The following is a 20,581-nucleotide window of genomic DNA, read 5'->3' on the forward strand; positions in this document are numbered from 1 at the left end:
CTCCACTCCCAGATATCTAAAACACTTCACTTCCTCCAGTTTTTCTCCATTCAAACTCACCTCCCAATTGACTTGACCCTCACCCCTACTGTACCTAATAACCTTGCTCTTATTCACATTTACTCTCAACTTTCTTCTTCCACACACTTTACCAAACTCAGTCACCAGCTTCTGCAGTTTCTCATATGAATCAGCCACCAGCGCTGTATCATCAGCGAACAACAATTGACTCACTTCCCAAGCTCTCTCATCCCCAACAGACTTCATACTTGCCCCTCTTTCCAGGACTCTAGCATTTACCTCCCTTACAACCCCATCCATAAACAAATTAAACAACCATGGAGACATCACACACCCCTGCCGCAAACCTACATTCACTGAGAACCAATCACTTTCCTCTCTTCCTACACGTACACATGCCTTACATCCTCGATAAAAACTTTTCACTGCTTCTAACAACTTGCCTCCCACACCATATATTCTTAATACGGAGGCAACACGAGTGCACAACTCTCTCCTTAAAATAAAAAAAAAAAAACTGTAATCACGCACACAAACATATGCATAATGATATGCATCCCTCTGTTTCCCTATCTGTGCGTCTACATATCCATGTCATTCTCTCTACTTTCAAAAATCTATCTTATCTCTCTATCAGTAAAGTGGAGAAACACAGATTACATCTCTTCCCCTCCCAGAGTTTACTAGGTGTAGTGTGTGTGTGTGTGTGTGTGTGTGTGTGTGTGTGTGTGTGTGTGTGAATAATTCAGGAACCCCAGCCACTTTATTGATTTCTGGGGTGTGTGTGGGTGTGTGCTGGGGGTGCACAGGCGGGGGGGGACAATCGGAGGCTGGGGAGTGGGAGGAGGGGAAGGTCTCGGGGTGGGGGGGGGGAGCGTTAAATTATCTTATGTATATATTGACACGTCATTACCAAAGTTATTATCTTATAAACCTCTTTATTAAGAAAATCAAATTACGTAAAACGAAGCTTGTTGGCAAAAAAAATAAATAAATCGTAAGTTGGCAACGACAGAAATTATCGCACGAGTTAAAGAAAAAATAATAATACAAGAAAATATCGTACAATTATTCGATAAATATCGACTTACATCTGACACCACAGAGGTGGAATACTCCTCGAGGTCATACTGCCATCCGAGGTCACAGGGAACGACCTTGACCCCTTCAGGCGGTCCTACGACCCCCCCACCATCCGAGATCAAGTCGGCCAAGCGTTCGAGGTGAAGGGTAAGATTGTAGTCGTACCTCTGGCATCGGCTGTACTCCAGGGAAACGTTGTCGTACGGGATGCTGCCGGGAAAGAAATGAGCGAACTGATGTAATCTACAGTTTCAGCATAACTGAATCATGCAAGTATATCGAAATACTTAAAAAAAAAATATATATATCAACCAACACATAAAGCCATATGAAGCATGAATGAGCTCTGTTTACGGTGCATTTTACATGACAGCAAGAAAATATTTGTAAGCAAAGGAGGCCATTGTTCGTTCGTACTTGACGCTGCCTTACATGGGCGAGAGCAACAATTAGGCATAACAAAGCACGAGTACACACACACACACACACACACAAGGGCTTCTGTAGTGTAGTGGTTAGCGCTACTGACCCACTACGGTCCCTACGGTTCGAATCGTAAGCGCGGCTCTCGGCTTACACAGAGCCTTCACTTGGGGCTGGTCGATAAACGGGTACCTTCGGCTGAGGCTGGTGTGTGTGTGTGTGAAGTCCACAGGGAAAATGAAACAAGTTCCCAAGTGCACTTTCGTGTAATAATCACATCACGAAAGTGCACTTGGGAACTTATCTTGTTTCCTTTTCCCCTTGCACTCATAGGAATACACACACACACACACACACACACACACACACACACACACATATATATATATATATATATATATATATATATATATATATATATATATATATATATATATATATATATGTGGGGAAGTACCAGGAGAGACTGTGTACAGAATGGAAAAAGGTGAGAACAATGGAAGTAAGGGGAGTCGGGGAGGAATGGGATGTATTTAGGGAATCAGTGATGGATTGCGCAAAAGATGCTTGTGGCATGAGAAGAGTGGGAGGTGGGCTGTTTAGAAAGGGTAGTGAGTGGTGGGATGAAGAAGTAAGAGTATTAGTGAAAGAGAAGAGAGAGGCATTTGGACGATTTTTGCAGGGAAAAAATGCAATTGAGTGGGAGAAGTATAAAAGAAAGAGACAGGAGGTCAAGAGAAAGGTGCAAGAGGTGAAAAAAAGGGCAAATGAGAGTTGGGGTGAGAGACTATCAGTAAATTTTAGGGAGAATAAAAAGATGTTCTGGAAGGAGGTAAATAGGGTGCGTAAGACAAGGGAGCAAATGGGAACTTCAGTGAAGGGCGTAAATGGGGAGGTGATAACAAGTAGTGGTGATGTGAGAAGGAGATGGAATGAGTATTTTGAAGGTTTGTTGAATGTGTCTGATGACAGAGTGGCAGATATAGGGTGTTTTGGTCGAGGTGGTGTGCAAAGTGAGAGGGTTAGGGAAAATGATTTGATAAACAGAGAAGAGGTAGTAAAAGCTTTGCGGAAGATGAAAGCCGGCAAGGCAGCAGGTTTGGATGGTATTGCAGTGGAATTTATTAAGAAAGGGGGTGACTGTATTGTTGACTGGTTGGTAAGGTTATTTAATGTATGTATGACTCATGGTGAGGTGCCTGAGGATTGGCGGAATGCGTGCATAGTGCCATTGTACAAAGGCAAAGGGGATAAGAGTGAGTGCTCAAATTACAGAGGTATAAGTTTGTTGAGTATTCCTGGTAAATTATATGGGAGGGTATTGATTGAGAGGGTGAAGGCATGTACAGAGCATCAGATGGTAGGAAGCACTGCGGTTAATAGAGAATGTATCTGTTTATATCAAATTTGTGGTAATACTCTAAAAAGCAAACTCGATGAACACTTAGTCAGAGCTAATAGCCTTGATAAGACCCTGTGAGTCATGTCTAAGTGATGCAGTAACAGGGTATCGGATCTGCCAGACTTGGAAAGGAATTGTGTCTCATTGGTGTTTTGCCGTAGATTCTCCTATGTTTTAACTGTATATGGGTGTAAAGGAGTTAATACCAGAGTCCTGATAGAGGCAAGTATGATATCTGTTGGATGAACAGCTTAAACTAGTCAATGTTTCGCTGTGATACAGCCTTGCTGATTCATAGACTGCAGAATTGACTGAGCTTGGTAAAGTGTGTGGAAGAAGAAAGTTGAGAGTAAATGTGAATAAGAGCAAGGTTATTAGATACAGTAGGGGTGAGGGTCAAGTCAATTGGGAGGTGAGTTTGAATGGAGAAAAACTGGAGGAAGTGAAGTGTTTTAGATATCTGGGAGTGGATCTGTCAGCGGATGGAACCATGGAAGCGGAAGTGGATCATAGGGTGGGGGAGGGGGCGAAAATTTTGGGAGCCTTGAAAAATGTGTGGAAGTCGAGAACATTATCTCGGAAAGCAAAAATGGGTATGTTTGAGGGAATAGTGGTTCCAACAATGCTGTATGGTTGCGAGGCGTGGGCTATGGATAGAGATGTGCGCAGGAGGATGGATGTGCTGGAAATGAGATGTTTGAGGACAATGTGTGGTGTGAGGTGGTTTGATCGAGTAAGTAACGTAAGGGTAAGAGAGATGTGTGGAAATAAAAAGAGCGTGGTCGAGAGAGCAGAAGAGGGTGTTTTGAAATGGTTTGGGCACATGGAGAGAATGAGTGAGGAGAGATTGACCAAGAGGATATATGTGTCGGAGGTGGAGGGAACGAGGAGAAGAGGGAGACCAAATTGGAGGTGGAAAGATGGAGTGAAAAAGATTTTGTGTGATCGGGGCCTGAACATGCAGGAGGGTGAAAGGAGGGCAAGAAATAGAGTGAATTGGAGTCATGTGGTATACAGGGGTTGACGTGCTGTCAGTGGATTGAAGCAAGGCATGTGAAGCGTCTGGGGTAAACCATGGAAAGCTGTGTAGGTATGTATATTTGCGTGTCTGGACGTGTGTATGTACATGTGTATGGGGGGGGGGGGTTGGGCCATTTCTTTCGTCTGTTTCCTTGCGCTACCTCGCAAACGCGGGAGACAGCGACAAAGTATAAAAAAAAAAAAAAAAAAAAAAAAAATATATATATATATATATATATATATATATATATATATATATATATATATATATATATATATATATATTATATATATATATATATATATATATATATATATATATATATATATATATATATATATATATATATATTATATATATATATATATATATATATATATATATATATATATATATATATATATATATATATATATATATACACACACACACACACACACAACGTTGAGTTCTCAGCTTTTAGTAAAAATACCATAAATAATAATTTCTTTCATTTCTTTTTCTCCAATGGGCAACACCCGTGGAGGGTCGCTACTTCTATACCACATATATATAGACGGCTGTTTGAGCCACGACCCAAAACAAACATTTACCACCTTATGTAAATATTTTCATATAACTCCTGCGCCTCCGTTGCCCCACTGGTCAGGCTGCAAAACAGCATCTGTTGTCTCGAATAACAGAAAATCTTTCATCACTTTCTGTTTGTTTTTGAATAGGAAAAAATGATGGTTATGGAATCCTACTGTGTTATAGGAATGTATCTTTATATCAAATTTGTGGTAATACCTCTCAAAATGCCCTCCATGACACACCAGTCACACATAGCCTTGTATAAACCCTTATGAGCTCATGGTCTAAGTCATGCAGTCAACAAGGGTCGATCTGCCAGCCTTGGACAAGAACTTGTGTCAACATTGGTCGTCCCTCTTTGCCGTAGATTCTCTCTTATGTTTGCACGGCATATGGGAGAAGAGAGATTTCTACCCTCGCGTTTCCCCCCATATGGCTCCAAAGTTTTTATTCTTTTTTCAACATCATACAACCTTTCAAACCTTCTGTATGCCTCCTGAATTCATAGCCTCATTTGCTGGCTTAATTCATATATCGACGTTGACGCTAAAAACGTTTTTTTTCAGGACATTTCTGACGTTTATTTCAACGTTCTCTGGTTGCCACCGTCTTCGAACTGTGTATACATTGTGGACTGGGTAAAGACTTTGATATCAAAGTCTTTACCCTTAAGATCTTTCTCCCTGTGACCCCTTCTGGATGCGGGTCAAATCACTCCAGCTGACACTGTTGCTAGGGGTCACCTACATGTCAAATCCGACGTGTCCGAGGTCAGTGTAGAGTTCAAGTGGTATCTGACGTTTTAAAAGCAAAGTCTTAACTATGAATGCACAAACGTTGATAAAGATCCTCCCTAAACGTTCACTTCAAACGTTTACGCATTTTTTTCATACACATTTGGTAATGTTTGAAGCCAAACAATCCAATTTTCAGGAAGTTGAAGAGTCAAACACACACACACAGACATAGACACAGACAGACAGACACACACACACACACACACACACACACACACACACACACACACACACACACACACACAGAGGGTCTTAGGCCCACTGCTAATTCTTGGCGTATGCAAATAACCTGCCTAATGGAGTGAGCTTGGTCGACGATGATGCCTAGATCATAGGACGAGCTTCAGAACTGGTCAGACAAAAATGGTTGAGGAAACCTAATCCGCGTCAGTGTAAGGTAGTGAGGATGCGTCACTGTGGAGGAAGACTTCAGTGCGGTTATTACCCAGTGGGGATATAAGGTGTGTGAAATGTCCTTGTGGAATAGACCTTGAGGTCGATATTGCGTCTGCCTCGCCGCCGGAGCGCTAAACCGCAACTGCGTAAGATGTAAACTGCCAGCTGATAAATCACAGGATGATATCTAAATAAAGTGACTCTTTTTTTTTATATCAAGACATTGAGGACACAGGTCCCCGAGCCGGACTATGGTTCTCACGAGCCACCACCGCATCTATGGCCTCTCAAAGATCTAATTGAGAGAGAGAAAGGGGGGGAGGGAGTCCGGAGGAGGGCAAACTAAGGAGGTGGTACTTGAGTCTTGTGTGGACTGAGCCACAAGGAGAGGCTGAGGGGCTACAGATGTGACCATCATGTGAGAGAGAGAGAGAGAGAGAGAGAGAGAGAGAGAGAGAGAGAGAGAGAGAGAGAGAGAGAGAGAGAGAGAGAGAGAGAGAGAGAGAGAGAGGAGTGACCTGATTACAGCCTTCCTGTCGACTTAAACCAGCTGGACGATGTTGACGGCGAACAGTCCTCAACAGATGCAACACCCGAGGTCATGGCAAGACGCTGGTTGGAGACAGAACACATAAAAGAAGCAACTGGTGGAGGTAGTGTGGCGTTGGTGGACGGTCCCAGCGGGCGACAGGGAAAGTGTGAGTAGCGGCAGTATGTTAATGTTTTGGAGGGCCACATAATGGCACAGAATGTTCAAGAGATGTGGGCCATGCGACTGCGGCACTCCCTCCCCCGTACTGGACAAGCTGTTCGGCACACCGAGTAACATACTCACATACAAACACACACGAGAGGAACGTGCACACCCTTCATACCCATACGTCATCAGCTGAAGACGTAAGAGAGCAAAACAAAAACATGAAACGTAAATCTAAATGACCCTAGCCGCATCGAGAGAGAGACAGTACATACCCCAGAAATTTGTACTACAGCATAATTTAATGGAAACAGTTATGACTCATTTACTCTGAGCTCTGATGCCAAACGCTCTCTTGATGTGACCATCTCGGCTGCTCTCCCTAAGTATCACATGCACGTAATTATGTAATTAGTTCGCTTAAGCCAGAACTCGAGGGTAATTTACTGCACATATGGGAAGGGGGACCTCTCCCCAGGCCTGGCTCTAAGGGAGGGAATTTGATTAAGTATTTGGAGTCAAAGGACTGTATTTCGTTATATCAAGCGTTTATTTAACACTCGGATTAATCATAATTATATTCACATGCTAATTCATCGACTAATTATACGAATTTTTAGGTCTTGACCACAAATTATGCTGCCTAATTCATTTTCTTCAGTATAGTTTTCACACAAGTGAAACTGAGTTAGATGTTTGACGTGCGGGTCTATATAAGTGTGACGGCACGGACCAGGACGTCTATGTGGGCGTGGGGGTTATAGACAAAGGCGCCTATGAAGGCTTGGCGTCAGACAAGGGCGTCTATGTGCGCTTGGCGCAAAGACAATGGCGCATATGGGCGTAGGGTTACAGACAAGGGCGTCTGTGTGGGTGAGGGGGTTACAGCCCCTCTTCTGTTGAAGTGCATCTATCCAGTACCTCTCATCTTACTTCTCAATGAGACCCAGTTGTCTAATGATGTTTTCACTAACCCCTTTTTCATACTCAACAGGCATATCGGGCTTGGAACAACTCTCCTTCCTCCGACTCCCATTCAGCTTTTATCGCTGCTCGTAATCACTGCAAGTCCTTTGTCCGTGAGGCGAAGTGTTCCTTTATTCAAAAGAAGTGCGATAACCTCTTCTCGTCTTCCATCAACAGGTTTTTCTGGTCTTTAGCTAAGGGCACCACCAACAACTTCTGTCGCTCTACCCTTCCTTCACTTTCCCATTCAGACGATAATATAGCTGTCTCTCTCATTGGCAAAGCAACTTTCTTTGGTTCCCGTTGCTCCTCTAACTCCACCATGGATGACTCTAACATTCCTTCACCCTCAGATGCTCCTCTTACTAATCCTATGACCCTTCCCGTAATATCTTTCCGGGCGGCCGGAAAACCTCTTCTCTGGACACAAGCAAGGCTAGCCAACAATCCTGGCTACAGCCTTCGATTTCTTTATTGGACAGCATTCATTCAACACAGCTCCAGCCTTCGGCTACCCTATTTATTCAAGAAAGTATAATCGTTATCATTACGTTTATTCATATCTTTATTGTTATCACACACACACACACACACACACACACATCTGGGCAACATCGTCCTGAAGAAATGCACCAGTCACGACCTATCTGCACCCAACTAAAAAATGTGATGCACATAAGTACCTGCTCTATGATCTTGCTGCTGCTGGCGCCGCCACAACTCTCGATCACACTAATCAGTAGACCGAGAGAGAGAGAGAGAGAGAGAGAGAGAGAGAGAGAGAGAGAGAGAGAGAGAGAGAGAGAGAGAGAGAGAGAGGGGGGGGGGGGGGGAACTACTCGATGACCCCATACTGAAGCACACATGAAAATGAAGACAGAAATGAGTAAAACCAGTAACAAGACCACCTCATAACTCACGTCAGGTTCTTGAGCATCTCCTCCGACAGGTTCCCTTCTACAGGATGAGACACCCGGCACCAGTGGTCGGGCGTGGAGGCCATGAAGAGCTGGTTGTAAGCGTGGAACCCGCACGGCATCGTCCCCGGCAGAAGGAGGAACCACAAGATGAGCTTCTGGTAGGTGCCATACTCCCCAAGGTCGGGCAGGATCTCATCGAAGTCCATGGTTGAGGACGAGGAGGAGGAGGAGGAGGAGAACAATAGCGTACACTTCGAGGAGGCTTGGCTCACGTAATCGGAGGGAAGAAGACGTCCCTTCCCCCGCCCACTAAACTGCCGGTGTTGGGAGGACTTTGTGATGCACAAGGTCACCGGAAGGAACCTCCTCAGAAACTCCAGGCGAAAGTGGACGTCAGCTCGGCAACAGTGTTGACGGATGGATGACGACTCTGGTGGACACCACCCAACAACAGCAGAGCACTTGTCTACCAACCAACACCTATAGAGGTGTTAACGAGGGGGAAATTCTCGGACAAGAGCGTAGACTTGCGTCACTGAGGTCTTCCGCTACCAGCAGGCACAGACGTGGTTCTCTGCCAACACGTTCAGTACATGTCTTTTGGTCAATGGGCTATTGACCTGTTGTTGTTACTCATAGAACTCTTCTTTATCTAAAAGTACTAATTTTGGTCCTTCAGTATGATCATCTCTTGCTTTGGTCTTTCCGTTCTCATGTTATGTTTTTTTTTTTTCAAACACCTTTGTTGCTCTGTGAGGACTTTTTGAGGTAGCAGGTCTTGAGGCGCTCCTTACAAAAATCAGCGTCTCTTCTGGGTTCTTAAGCGGCTAATTTGTTGAGTTGCTCCCGATGGTTCGCGTCGACGTCTTTATAAATTTGCTTGCTCCTGACATCATATGAGACCCAGACAAACACACGTATATCCTGTATCTTCGTTGCTGCGCTAGTAATACAGCTGATCATCTGTGAAATACAAAATGCAGACACTATTAGGTTCATTCTTCCTTAGGATACAAGTATGTCTATGTGCATTCTTATACATTTGTCTATATGTGGTTGTTCGTAAAATACCTGTGTAGTTGTGTGTTTGTACGTAAAACACTTGTTTATATAAGTCTGTGTGCTTGTATTTACAATACTTGTGTACGTATGTCTGTAATTCTAAGTGACTATGCGTACACGTAACAATGCGTTCGTATGTACTGTTACGAACACATGTGCCAGTAGGAGGACCCGTAACAGTACATAGTATGTACATATAGTGTGCATTCACCGAGACACACATCAAAAGTATTCTAACACAAGTCTTGCGAAAATCGATGTTCATATCGTAGCGTGTGTGTGTGTGTGTGTGTACGACGGCAGAGTGGGCGTATCTCGGGGGGGACCAGAATAATTATCTAACGGTCAACAGGCGCCCCCCCCCCCCTTGTATACTGAAGGAGAGGGGGGTGGTTTGGGGAGCGGGATGGTAGAGGGGGGGAAGGGGAGTGGGAGAGGGGGGGAGGTGGGGAAGGGTAATGGGTGGGGGAAGGTGTGGAAAGGTAGGGGGGAGGGGGGGAAGAGAGACCGATCACCCGCCTCCAGAAATACCAACACACACACACCCACGCACGAAGGCTTCCCTTATCTCACCCTCCTTCCCGCCCATTATCATCAGCGAACGCGTCGGCCGCCCATGGAAAGTCGGAGGGAAAAGCGGGAGCTCCATTCCGGTTCCGTCTGGTCCCCACAACTTGTACAATATTCCTGAGGGATGTTCAATATAACCTTTAAAAAAAGAGAAAAAAGTGAGAGGAAAATCTAACCTAGATTAGGGCCTCTTTAACCTGACTCCATGATCATTTTCCCACGATATTCATTCTCTCCTCACGATACGAAACGGAAACAACTGTATAGATAAAGTATTCTTTACGCCAAACAACGGAAACAACTGTATAGATAAAGTATTCTATACGCCAAACAACGGAAACAACTGTATAGATAAAGTATTCTATACCCCAAACAACGGAAACAACTGTATAGATAAAATATTCTATACGCCAAACAACGGAAACAACTGTATAGATAAAGTATTCTATACGCCAAACAACGGAAACAACTGTATAGATAATGTATTCTATACGCCAAACAACGGAAACAACTGTATAGATAAAGTATTCTATACGCTAAACAACGGAAACAACTGTATAGATAAAGTATTCTATACGCTAAACAACGGAAACAACTGTATAGATAAAGTATTCTATACGCCAAAAAGACACTTTTATCCTCTATCTCACTCACGAATACTCAAAGCTTCAACGAGGAACGCTCCGGACACAAGTTGAAACTCAAAATCATTTACACATATGTCTACAATTTGACTGCTATCTTTCCTTCAATTATCGGTTATCTTAAGATTTTAAATGTTTCTCACATGAGCAAGATACGAAACACTGGACTTCCTCTGCTTCTTTTTTGTACATTTCTATATTTCTTGCAATCTGGTCATGTATATTTATTTTCATATTTGTACGTCTTCATTTATTTACCTCCTCACCGTTCTCTTACACTCCACATATTCTTTCACCCATTCCCAACTCTCTCTCTCTCTCTCTCTCTCTCTCTCTCTCTCTCTCTCTCTCTCTCTCTCTCTCTCTCTATCGTCGCTACACTGGACTTCCGTATAACAGACACTCAAGGGCCAGTTGTAACCCCTTAAGTGGCTCCTCGAATGAGAAAAACCTACATTCACATTTCTTTAAGTACCTAAGTGCTTTTGAATAGACCAATGAAAACGACTGAGCTCGGAAGACCCGGTTTGTGATTGGTCCCAAGTTTCCCACCCGACGAAATCCTTAAAGGAAACGGAACCAACCTTTCTTTTTCAATACTCTCCGTTGTAAACAATTGTAACAATGACACGGTGAATGTTGACGAATCGACTGCCTCTGAAAGAAGTGCTTCAGGGGTACTAGCCTAGTGTCTATATTCTGGCCATGTTGCTTCTATAAATGTGTAAATAGCAATGCCAAGACACGATCCTCTCGAGCACGAAGGTACGACCCTTGAGCACGACGGTACGACCCCTGAGCACGACGGTACGACCCCTGAGCACGAAGGAACGACCCTTGAGCACGACGGTACGACCCTTGAGCACGACGGTATGACCCCTGAGCACGACGGTACGACCCTTGAGCACGACGGTAAGACCCTAGAGAACGACGGTACGACCCTTAAGCACGAAGGAACGATCCCTGAGCACGACGGCACGACCCTTGAGCACGAAGGTACGACCCTTGAGCATGACGGTACGACCCTTGAGCACGACGGTACGACCACTGAGCACGAATGTATACGACCCCTGAGCACGGCGGCACGACCCTTGAGCACGACGGTGCGACCCTTTACTAAGAGGTCCTGGCCCTTCTGATGACCTGACCCCGTTGTATCAGGTCAGAGGTTACACATTTATACCAGAGTCGTAGCGTCGTGATGGAGCGTCGTATTCAAGTGTTCCAACGTCGTGTCCGATGCTTTATCCATGAGATGACGTACACGATCACTGAATAACTTATACAGATACCACTCCCAGCTTGGGCTCCTGCTACACATACACCCTGGGCATCACCTACACCCGACGGAGCAATGCACCGTGCGGAATAACGGTCTACACCAGTGTACGCAGGACGGAACAAAAAAATCTACGCTATAATACACCCTACGGAACAACAGTCCATGCTACTATGTATGCTGCGGAACAACACCCTACGTTACAATACACCCGACGCTACAATACACCCTACGGAACAACACCCAGCGCTACATTACACCCTACGGAACAACACCCTACGCTACAATACACCCTACGGAACAACACCCTACGCTACAATACACCCTACGGAACAACACCCTGCGCTACAATACACCCTACGCTACAATACACCCTACGGAACAACACCTTAAGCTACAATACACTCTACAGAACAACACCTACGCTACAATACACCCTACGGAACAACACCCTACGCTACAATACACCCTACGGAACAACACCCTACGCTACAATACAACCTGTGGAGCAACAGTATTCGTCACGATACACCCAATAGGGAACAAGTTTACCTTACAATACACCCGCGTGCTCTCGGGGGGGGGGGGGGGTGTTAAAAATGCCACACATCACCATCATCAGCAGCAAGATGTACGTCTCTTGTACGACTTGTTGTTCTTGCGCATGTCGTACGAGGCTACGTGAGGACAATAGAAAAAAAATAAGAAATAAGATGTATGTAATGAGGCTACGTGAGGACAATAGAAAAAAAATTAAATATAATGTATTTAATGAGGCTACGTGAGGACAATAGAAAAAAATAAGAAATAAAATGTATGTAATGAGGCTACGTGAGGACAATAGAAAAAAAATTAAATATAATGTATGTAATGAGGCTACGTGAGGACAATAAAAAAAGAAAAGAAAAGAAAATGTATGTAAAAATACAGGTCGCTAGTTATTCTAGATGTGAGGATAATAACAATCATCGTACTATAACCATAAACATCATTATCTGTGTATGTTTAGTACCATAAACATCATTATCTGTGTATGTTTAGTACCATAAACATCATTATCTGTGTATGTTTAGTACCATAAACATCATTATCTGTGTATGTTTAGCACCATAAACATCATTATCTGTGTATGTTTAGTACCATAAACATCATTATCTGTGTTTGTTTAGTACCATAAACATCATTATCTGTGTATGTTTAGTACCATAAACATCATTATCTGTGTATGTTTAGTACCATAAACATCATTATCTGTGTATGTTTAGTACCATAAACATCATTATCTGTGTTTGTTTAGTACCATAAACATCATTATCTGTGTATGTTTAGTACCATAAACATCATTATCTGTGTATGTTTAGTACCATAAACATCATTATCTGTGTATGTTTAGTACCATAAACATCATTATCTGTGTATGTTTAGTACCATAAACATCATTATCTGTGTATGTCTAGTACCATACAATATTTCAGACTTTAGCTATACAAGGGTCACATGCACAGTAATAACAGTTTATGGTCGATAAAAAAAAATAAATCCTCATCACTTGATAAAACGCACTTGAGATTTTCCAAGTGGCGTCCATAATCAGCCATCGACACAGCCTTTTTAAAATGAACCCTTGGCGGGCAGCTGGCGGCAGGCCGAAATGCCTAAACGAAACCCAACGACCGGACCCCCCCAAAAAAAAAAAAAAAATAAATAAATAAATAAGTAAATAAATAGGTAAATAAATAAATAGATAAATAAATAAATCTTCGCCACAAGCCGTGACGCCACCACCACCACCACCACCAAAATTAGCCTTGACTAAAGACGACGTGACGCGGCAAGGCTCTTAGGGACGTGGCTTCCCTGGCTGGCTGGCCCTCCCTCCCGCCCGCCATGCCGGGGACGAGGTGTTTACTTTCCCACGACGGAGAGAGAGAGAGAGAGAGAGAGAGAGAGAGAGAGAGAGAGAGAGAGAGAGAGAGAGAGAGAGAGAGAGAGTATAATTCCACAGGGACCATCGTGATCTAACTGGACAGCCCTCGTCCCACCATTAACCAGTGGACCAGTGGACGAGTCAACTTCACCTCAAAACCACAGGTGCGTCGCTGGCGCCTGGGAGGGGCAGGCAGTTTCGGCTGCCCATTGCGACCGACACCCCGAGGCCCCGGGAGGCTTTCGCGACTTCACCATCGTCAGCAGTAGCCCACCATGTGGCTCCCACTCTATCAACCACCTGGCAGGGGGCTCCTACGGTGCCTCATCTCCCACGGCCGCCTTTAGTATGCCCCCGTGATGAGACCTCAACACCGCTCAAGACCGATTGAAACGACGAAGCCTGTGACTACGCTATCGTGCAGCGCGCACTGCATGAGAGACAGCTAGCGTCCACCGACTACTATTCCACCCGTTCATCGCATCCTCGGCTACAACGCTTTAACCTATCCTGTACTCACAGCGTCCTTCGCACAACAATGCCCCGTCCTCAACATTCCTCCTTCTACTCTATCCCTTATCCACAGTTCATAAAGATATCACCCAGGCTCACTTTCTTCTATCCTTCACACTACCATCCCCATTTAGGATCTTTCGTTTCCCTCCCTATCCAACCGTATCACTTATAACTCCCATCCACTCTATTCACTCAGATGCACCTATTCGCGACCGCAGAACGTGGGTGATGACCCACCCATGAATCCATCGTTGGTAATATGGCAACAAATTTGAAATTCCGTTTTCTTCATCAAGGCCTGACTGTGATGGATTGCCCAAGTGACGCAGCATAAGTAGGGGTGTGAATTACGGAGATGGAACGTTACAACATGGAGGCAAAGTCAGAGATGGAGAGATAAAAACGTCGAAGCTTTGAAGAGTGGAGGGAGAGCTAGGGAGATGGAGGATTAAGAGAGAATTATATAGATAGGGAGCTGATGGAAAACTATAGGGACGGAACCAAGGAAAATGTGTAAGAAGAATTATAGGGATGGAAAGATGAGGAAGCATTACAGGAACGTTGTGGGTTGAGGGGTGATCCAAACAGACAGAGAGGCGAGGTAAGGGAGGATAGGGGACGGCGACTTAATTGGATGGACACGTCCATGCGGCTAGAGAGAAGCGAGGGAGCCAGAGGATGGCGGGAAGACCAGAGAGAGCGCTGGGTTGGGCTAGGCTTGGCGGGCCGCTCGCCAGAATGACTTTATCACGTGATTATCTAATAAAGGGCGCTAGTGGCGGGGCGGCCCGGAGCAAGTGAGATGCTAATTAGTGATGGATTGTGAGAGTCTGATGTCGAGACAACGGGATGGAGAAATAGTCGGAGGAAAAAAAAAAAAAAAAAGGATATATGGGAGTGATACGTAAGGCTGTGTGTGCGTGTGGGTGTGTGTTGTGCTCACCAGTCAGCTTGTCTGGTAAGCCATTCATTTTCTGCTACCAGGAATATTACACACACATTAGTCTTGGGTTCATCTGGGAGAAGAACATTATAAAAACAGCATACAGCACTACACCACAGCTGATGTAAAACATCGTATTAATTCTAGATCGTTTCACTAAGTAAATTACGTCTCTACATACATATCTATATATATATATATATATATATATATATATATATATATATATATATATATATATATATATATATATATATATAAGAACACGTGATTTCGGAAAGATATTATCCACATGGAAAATAAAACACGAAGATCCTAGCGCTTTCGCGGTCAGTCAAATTTTTAGGATCATATTCTCATTTCCTCTGTGTTGTCCCTGAAGATATGAATAATTACGAATGCACTCAGATATTCGTTTCGTTTTTCATATATCTGACCCACGGACTGGCGCCCCGGCATCCATATCGCAATAACCTAACTCAGGGGCTATCAATTGCCGGCCAGCGGGCCAAATCCCGCCCTTGGGTGTTTTTTTCATTTTTTTTTTCCATTGGCCTTTTGACAAACACAGAAGAATCAAGACAAATTAATGAAATTATCTATTTATCTAAGTGCTTACGAAATTTTTACAAAGATTCTTTTACCGTGACTAACTGTATTATTAATTAATTAGCTGAATGAAACGTGATCAATTGTAATAATTAGTTGAATAAAATTTTAGAGGACAAAAAAAAATGAAGGTAAAATACATGCATTGAACAGCCCTAGCCTAACTGCTTTCCCCGACCAATGATTTCTGAAAATGTTCCCCTCGCTATACTCCAGGTCAGCTCAAGCTGTTAACATGACAATGTTACTGTGTAGTACACTAGGTAAATACGCCTCGCCACCCACTGTATACTACACTAGGCAGTGTAGGAAGACTTGCCATTCACCAGAGCAACACCTAAAATGCTTGCGGCGCCATCGATAATGGAGCACAAATTGTTAATTAAGAAAATGTCACAAGCCTTGAGTTTCACGGCAATGAATGGGTTTGTCAAGCAGTGAGTATGCGTTCACAAGGCAATAGCTACCAACCAATGGCAGAGTATTTATATATATATATATATATGAACATTGTGCATAGAAACGCGCACCTTCATAGAATTTACAAACCTCCAACAGCCAGGATCGAACCCGAGACCCCTGTGCAAGACGCGGGAATGCTAATCGTTAGGCTATGGGCCTAGCCTACACCACGCCTAGCCTAGCGCAACGCTACCATTCCCGCCTCTTGCACGGGGGTTTCGGGTTCGATCCTGGACTGTTGGAGGTTTGTATATGTATGTGTGTGTATATGTATGTATGTATGTATATATATATATATATATATATATATATATATATATATAGTAATAGAAGTACAGAACCTCTACATTTACACCTGTTACAGTATCATCAATCTTTATTGTTCTTCCCTTAGTATCTTTATACCTATTGCTGTACCTCTGTAATCTTTACCTTTCAAAAGGCGCAGACTGTGAGACCTACGGTAACAGTCTTCGAAACCCAACCCTGAAATAGACTACCAACAGCTATTGCCAAGACGAAGAGCTTATCAATGCATTTAAACTAGCCGGTGAAATACTTTGATGATACTGACTATAAGTGAATAAGTCTCTTCTACAATAGCAATAAAATATGCATGTATATAAAATTCCCTTCCATACATAAGCATCTCAAATCCTTTCTCAATGTATGTGGCGGATGAGATTGGATCAGAAAGTGGCTCAGTCATCCTGTCTTATAATACGTCTACAACAGTATATTGTCGACGCTTCATTGTTCTCCTTCATGGCTCCCTCTAACATCAGACGTGCCGGAAGGAGTTGTGGGTGGGGAGGAGCCTTCTGCTTAACTAAGCTTTCTCCATCTATAGTGGTGGGTGGGGAGGAGCCTTCTGCCTCACTAATTTGCCTCCATCTATAGCGGTGGATGGGGAGGAACCATCTGCTTCACTAATTAGCCTCCATCTATATCGACAAGTGGGGAGGAGCCTTAAGTTGTACTATCCCGTCTCCATCTATAGTGGTGGGTAAGGAGGAGCTTTCTGCTGTACTCACCTGCCTCCATCAACAGTGGTAAGTAGTAGGGAGAGGACTTTACTACCGAGTCTCCGCTAATAAAGGTGGTTTGCCAGGAGCCTTCTACTTTACTGCCTCTACCAATATCAATTAGGAATTGAATCAATATTAGTCATAAAACAAATAATGTAATCACAAGACTATCAAGTAAAAAAAGTTAGGTCCTGTCTCCACTTATCACGTCTATAACCTTTATACCGAACCTATATCACTGTAACATCATTTAATATGTTGCAGTGATGGTAAAACCCTTGCTTGTAAAGACATACATATTTCTTTTTAACATACTACGCTTATCTTGTACACGCGATCATATGCCATAACAAGAGCACCACTTGAACGGATAAATGAATATATCCAGAGGTGCATTAATCACCCTATTTGCACGACTCCACAACCCCTCCTCGCTGTTGCTGCTTTACCACTTGTCCTGCTGGTTTCCACCTGTTGCTTTGCTATGTCTGGCAACCCTGACGCCATGACACAAGCCTCCTTCCTTCATGATTGTTGTCACAAAGCCACAGCCTCTAACAAACGCCGTCACAACCTCAGAGAATCCGCTTGTTGACAAATGTTGCCGTGAACATATTAACCACGGATAAAAATGTTATACACAATTATTTATAATCATTTTCCTTTTCAAAGTGCGGCTTAATTTTTCTTCCTAATTTTTGAGTTCTTGAGACAGTTTCATGTACTCCTTGCTAAGGCTTGGTCTTCTCCGTAAATTTCAGAAATGTACATATAATACAAACGTTTGCAACTTCTTTTCCGCTATCGGTCACTTCACACAAGGGTAACCATCTCTGACTCAACATTTTGTTCTACAGTTATTAAGTTTCAGCGATAAAACCCCACACGACCTACATTCAAACAATCTACCTGTGCAACATGAAATGCGAGTACACATTTCCATCCCCGACGCTTCTCCTGCTCACAGACACTTGCTTAAAAAAGACACATCACCAACGCCACAGCCACCAAGCCAGGCGAGGGAAGCGGGAGCGCTTACTGTATGAACGCGTCACCTCCGACCTCCGGGTCGACACTGAGCGGCCGTCACAGTGGGAGTTATGGTGGTCGCGCCGGGGGGAGTCCAGTTTACTCGGCGGGGGATAAAGCTGACTTCCTGGGGGAGAACTGGGGATAATCCTGACTTCCTGCCTGAGGGTGGATGGGAATGTTAACTTCCAGGTGGTGGGCAGGGGGGAGAGAAAATGCGGAGAGATGGTATGGGGAAACTCAGCCTCACTACTTTTGATTCAGTGTACTTTTTAATGACTGGGAATTTATTATATACCTCTACGGCTTATTTCCCAATGATAATTCTCCCTCTAGCAAAAGCGTGCGAAAGGAGTAGGTTTTTACGGCGAGTGGGCCCAAAGGGTTCTGTATTTACAGTATATAATTCAAAATGTCTGTTTCAAGAAAGTGCAGAGAATGGTGTACGTGATGGAATAGGGTTATTAATGGCATGAAAAGGTCGAGATCGGTGAGGAGCCAGGTCAAAACAGGGGAGAGGAGTAGGCTGAATTGGGATGGAAATACATTAAGGTTGAAAAAAAATCATGAGCTACGAGCCGGATTGTTGTAGCAAGCCAGAGCTACGTAGAAATGAACAGGTTTGGCGTCGTGTAAGCTAATGATGATGATGGCTGTCAAGAAGGAGCAGAATTAAGGGAACGATGAACGTGATGGAAGAGGAACACAGGTTAGAAATGGAAGATCATTCAGGCAGTAGATAGCGTCAAGTTAAAGATATTATTTCAGAGGTGATGTAAGGGCGGCAAGGGCCTTATAAGATGGGTGACAGAGTGTGTCATACGTGAAGATAAGACAGTGGTGAGGATAGGACCAGTTGAAGAAACAAAGGAAATAAGTAACAGGACGGTATATAAGTGCAAAAATTAGGATAGGTTGGGAACAGCAAGCGCTCCAAGAACCTACAGATATGAGCCAACAAGGCCCGGATTAGCGCTTTGAAGATTAGGAGAGATGGAAAGACCAGGACAGAGGAAGGGGTGAAAAAGAAAAAAAACTCGAGTAGAGAGGGAGATTGTGAGCGATACCGTAAAGTGATATTATTGTGGGATGTGGGGGTAGGTGGGTGAGGGGAGGTGACGGCTCTGGCTATGCTGCCATCAACCACCATCCACCACATGATAAACCTGCCGGTGATTGAATCGCCTAACGACTGAACCACTCGATGACAACCTCCTGCTGACTCAACTGGCAGAGGTCTAAACCGCCCACCGAACTCAACAAGCCGATGAGTGACCGTACCATTAACTGCACTAGCAATTGAAGGAAATGGTGACTTAAGAACCATCTACTGGCTGCCTATCTGCTGATTAAACCTCCACCTGCTGAGTGAACCCCAATCTACAAGCCAAACCATCACACCCTAAAAAAAAGCTACATCAGTTAAACCACCTACTGGACGCCTCAGCTACTGACTGAAGCCTTACTTGCTGAAAGAACCAGCATCTGTTCACTGAAGTTTTACATTTTCATCTATAGGCCACTTTAGTGATTGTTATTCTACCTGCATGAACTCATGCCTTTGAATAAGTTTCCATCAGCTGACTGAATTTCCCAACCCTTCAACCAAAGTTGTTTTCTAAATACTGAACCTCTATATTGACCAACAATACACAAGAAAATTAAGATCATATGGTCATATTGTTTTAAATTTCTATAGAAGCTTAATAAATTCTAGGTAACAGTCTAAAATCCAATAACCTGTCGATGGAATTGCAGTCGATTATCACTTGGGAGAAGTCGAATCAAGAGTGAATATTTGTTATTGCTGAATATAACACCTTCAACAGAATGCTTGATCATGCTTACCACCGGCATCCATAAGAAAATACAATATCTATAAAGTGTAAAAGGTACATCAAATAGATTTAAGGGTATCAGGATCCCCTCCTCACACCACTTTCATCACAGAAACTTGAATTTAATTCCCAATCTGCCAACTCGTCTAGCATACCGGATAAGGCCGTACTAAACAATACATACAAGGAATTGTTCTCGTGCCTATCTGTATACATGACACGACACTACTTAACATATCATCATGTTGACTAGTATGTATCTAAGGTACGGAGGCATAAGTTCATAATATGAATACAGAGCAGGTAAGACAGACATGATCACATAGTATATAATAAAAGTAAAATACTTTCTGCTGAAAAAGAAAATTGAGCAAT

The 20,581-nt window shown here is 43.5% G+C and overlaps 1 protein-coding gene across 1 annotated transcript in view; it reads right to left on the reverse strand.

The window, feature by feature from the left end:
* The window catches only part of Balat (Beta-alanine transporter), a 45,862-nt gene extending 27,411 nt beyond the window's left edge, over positions 1 to 18,451 (reverse strand). The window contains exons 1-3 of the mRNA XM_071676434.1: positions 18,379 to 18,451; positions 8,300 to 9,262; positions 1,113 to 1,314 (exon numbers count right to left, since the gene is read on the reverse strand). Coding sequence (XP_071532535.1) covers positions 1,113 to 1,314; positions 8,300 to 8,505 — 408 coding nt within the window. The 5' untranslated portion in view covers positions 8,506 to 9,262; positions 18,379 to 18,451. The remainder of the gene's footprint in view (positions 1 to 1,112; positions 1,315 to 8,299; positions 9,263 to 18,378) is intronic.
* Positions 18,452 to 20,581: the final 2,130 nt, after the last annotated feature.

Source organism: Panulirus ornatus, chromosome 23 (assembly GCF_036320965.1).
Source record: "Panulirus ornatus isolate Po-2019 chromosome 23, ASM3632096v1, whole genome shotgun sequence".
Lineage (NCBI taxonomy): Eukaryota > Metazoa > Arthropoda > Malacostraca > Decapoda > Palinuridae > Panulirus > Panulirus ornatus.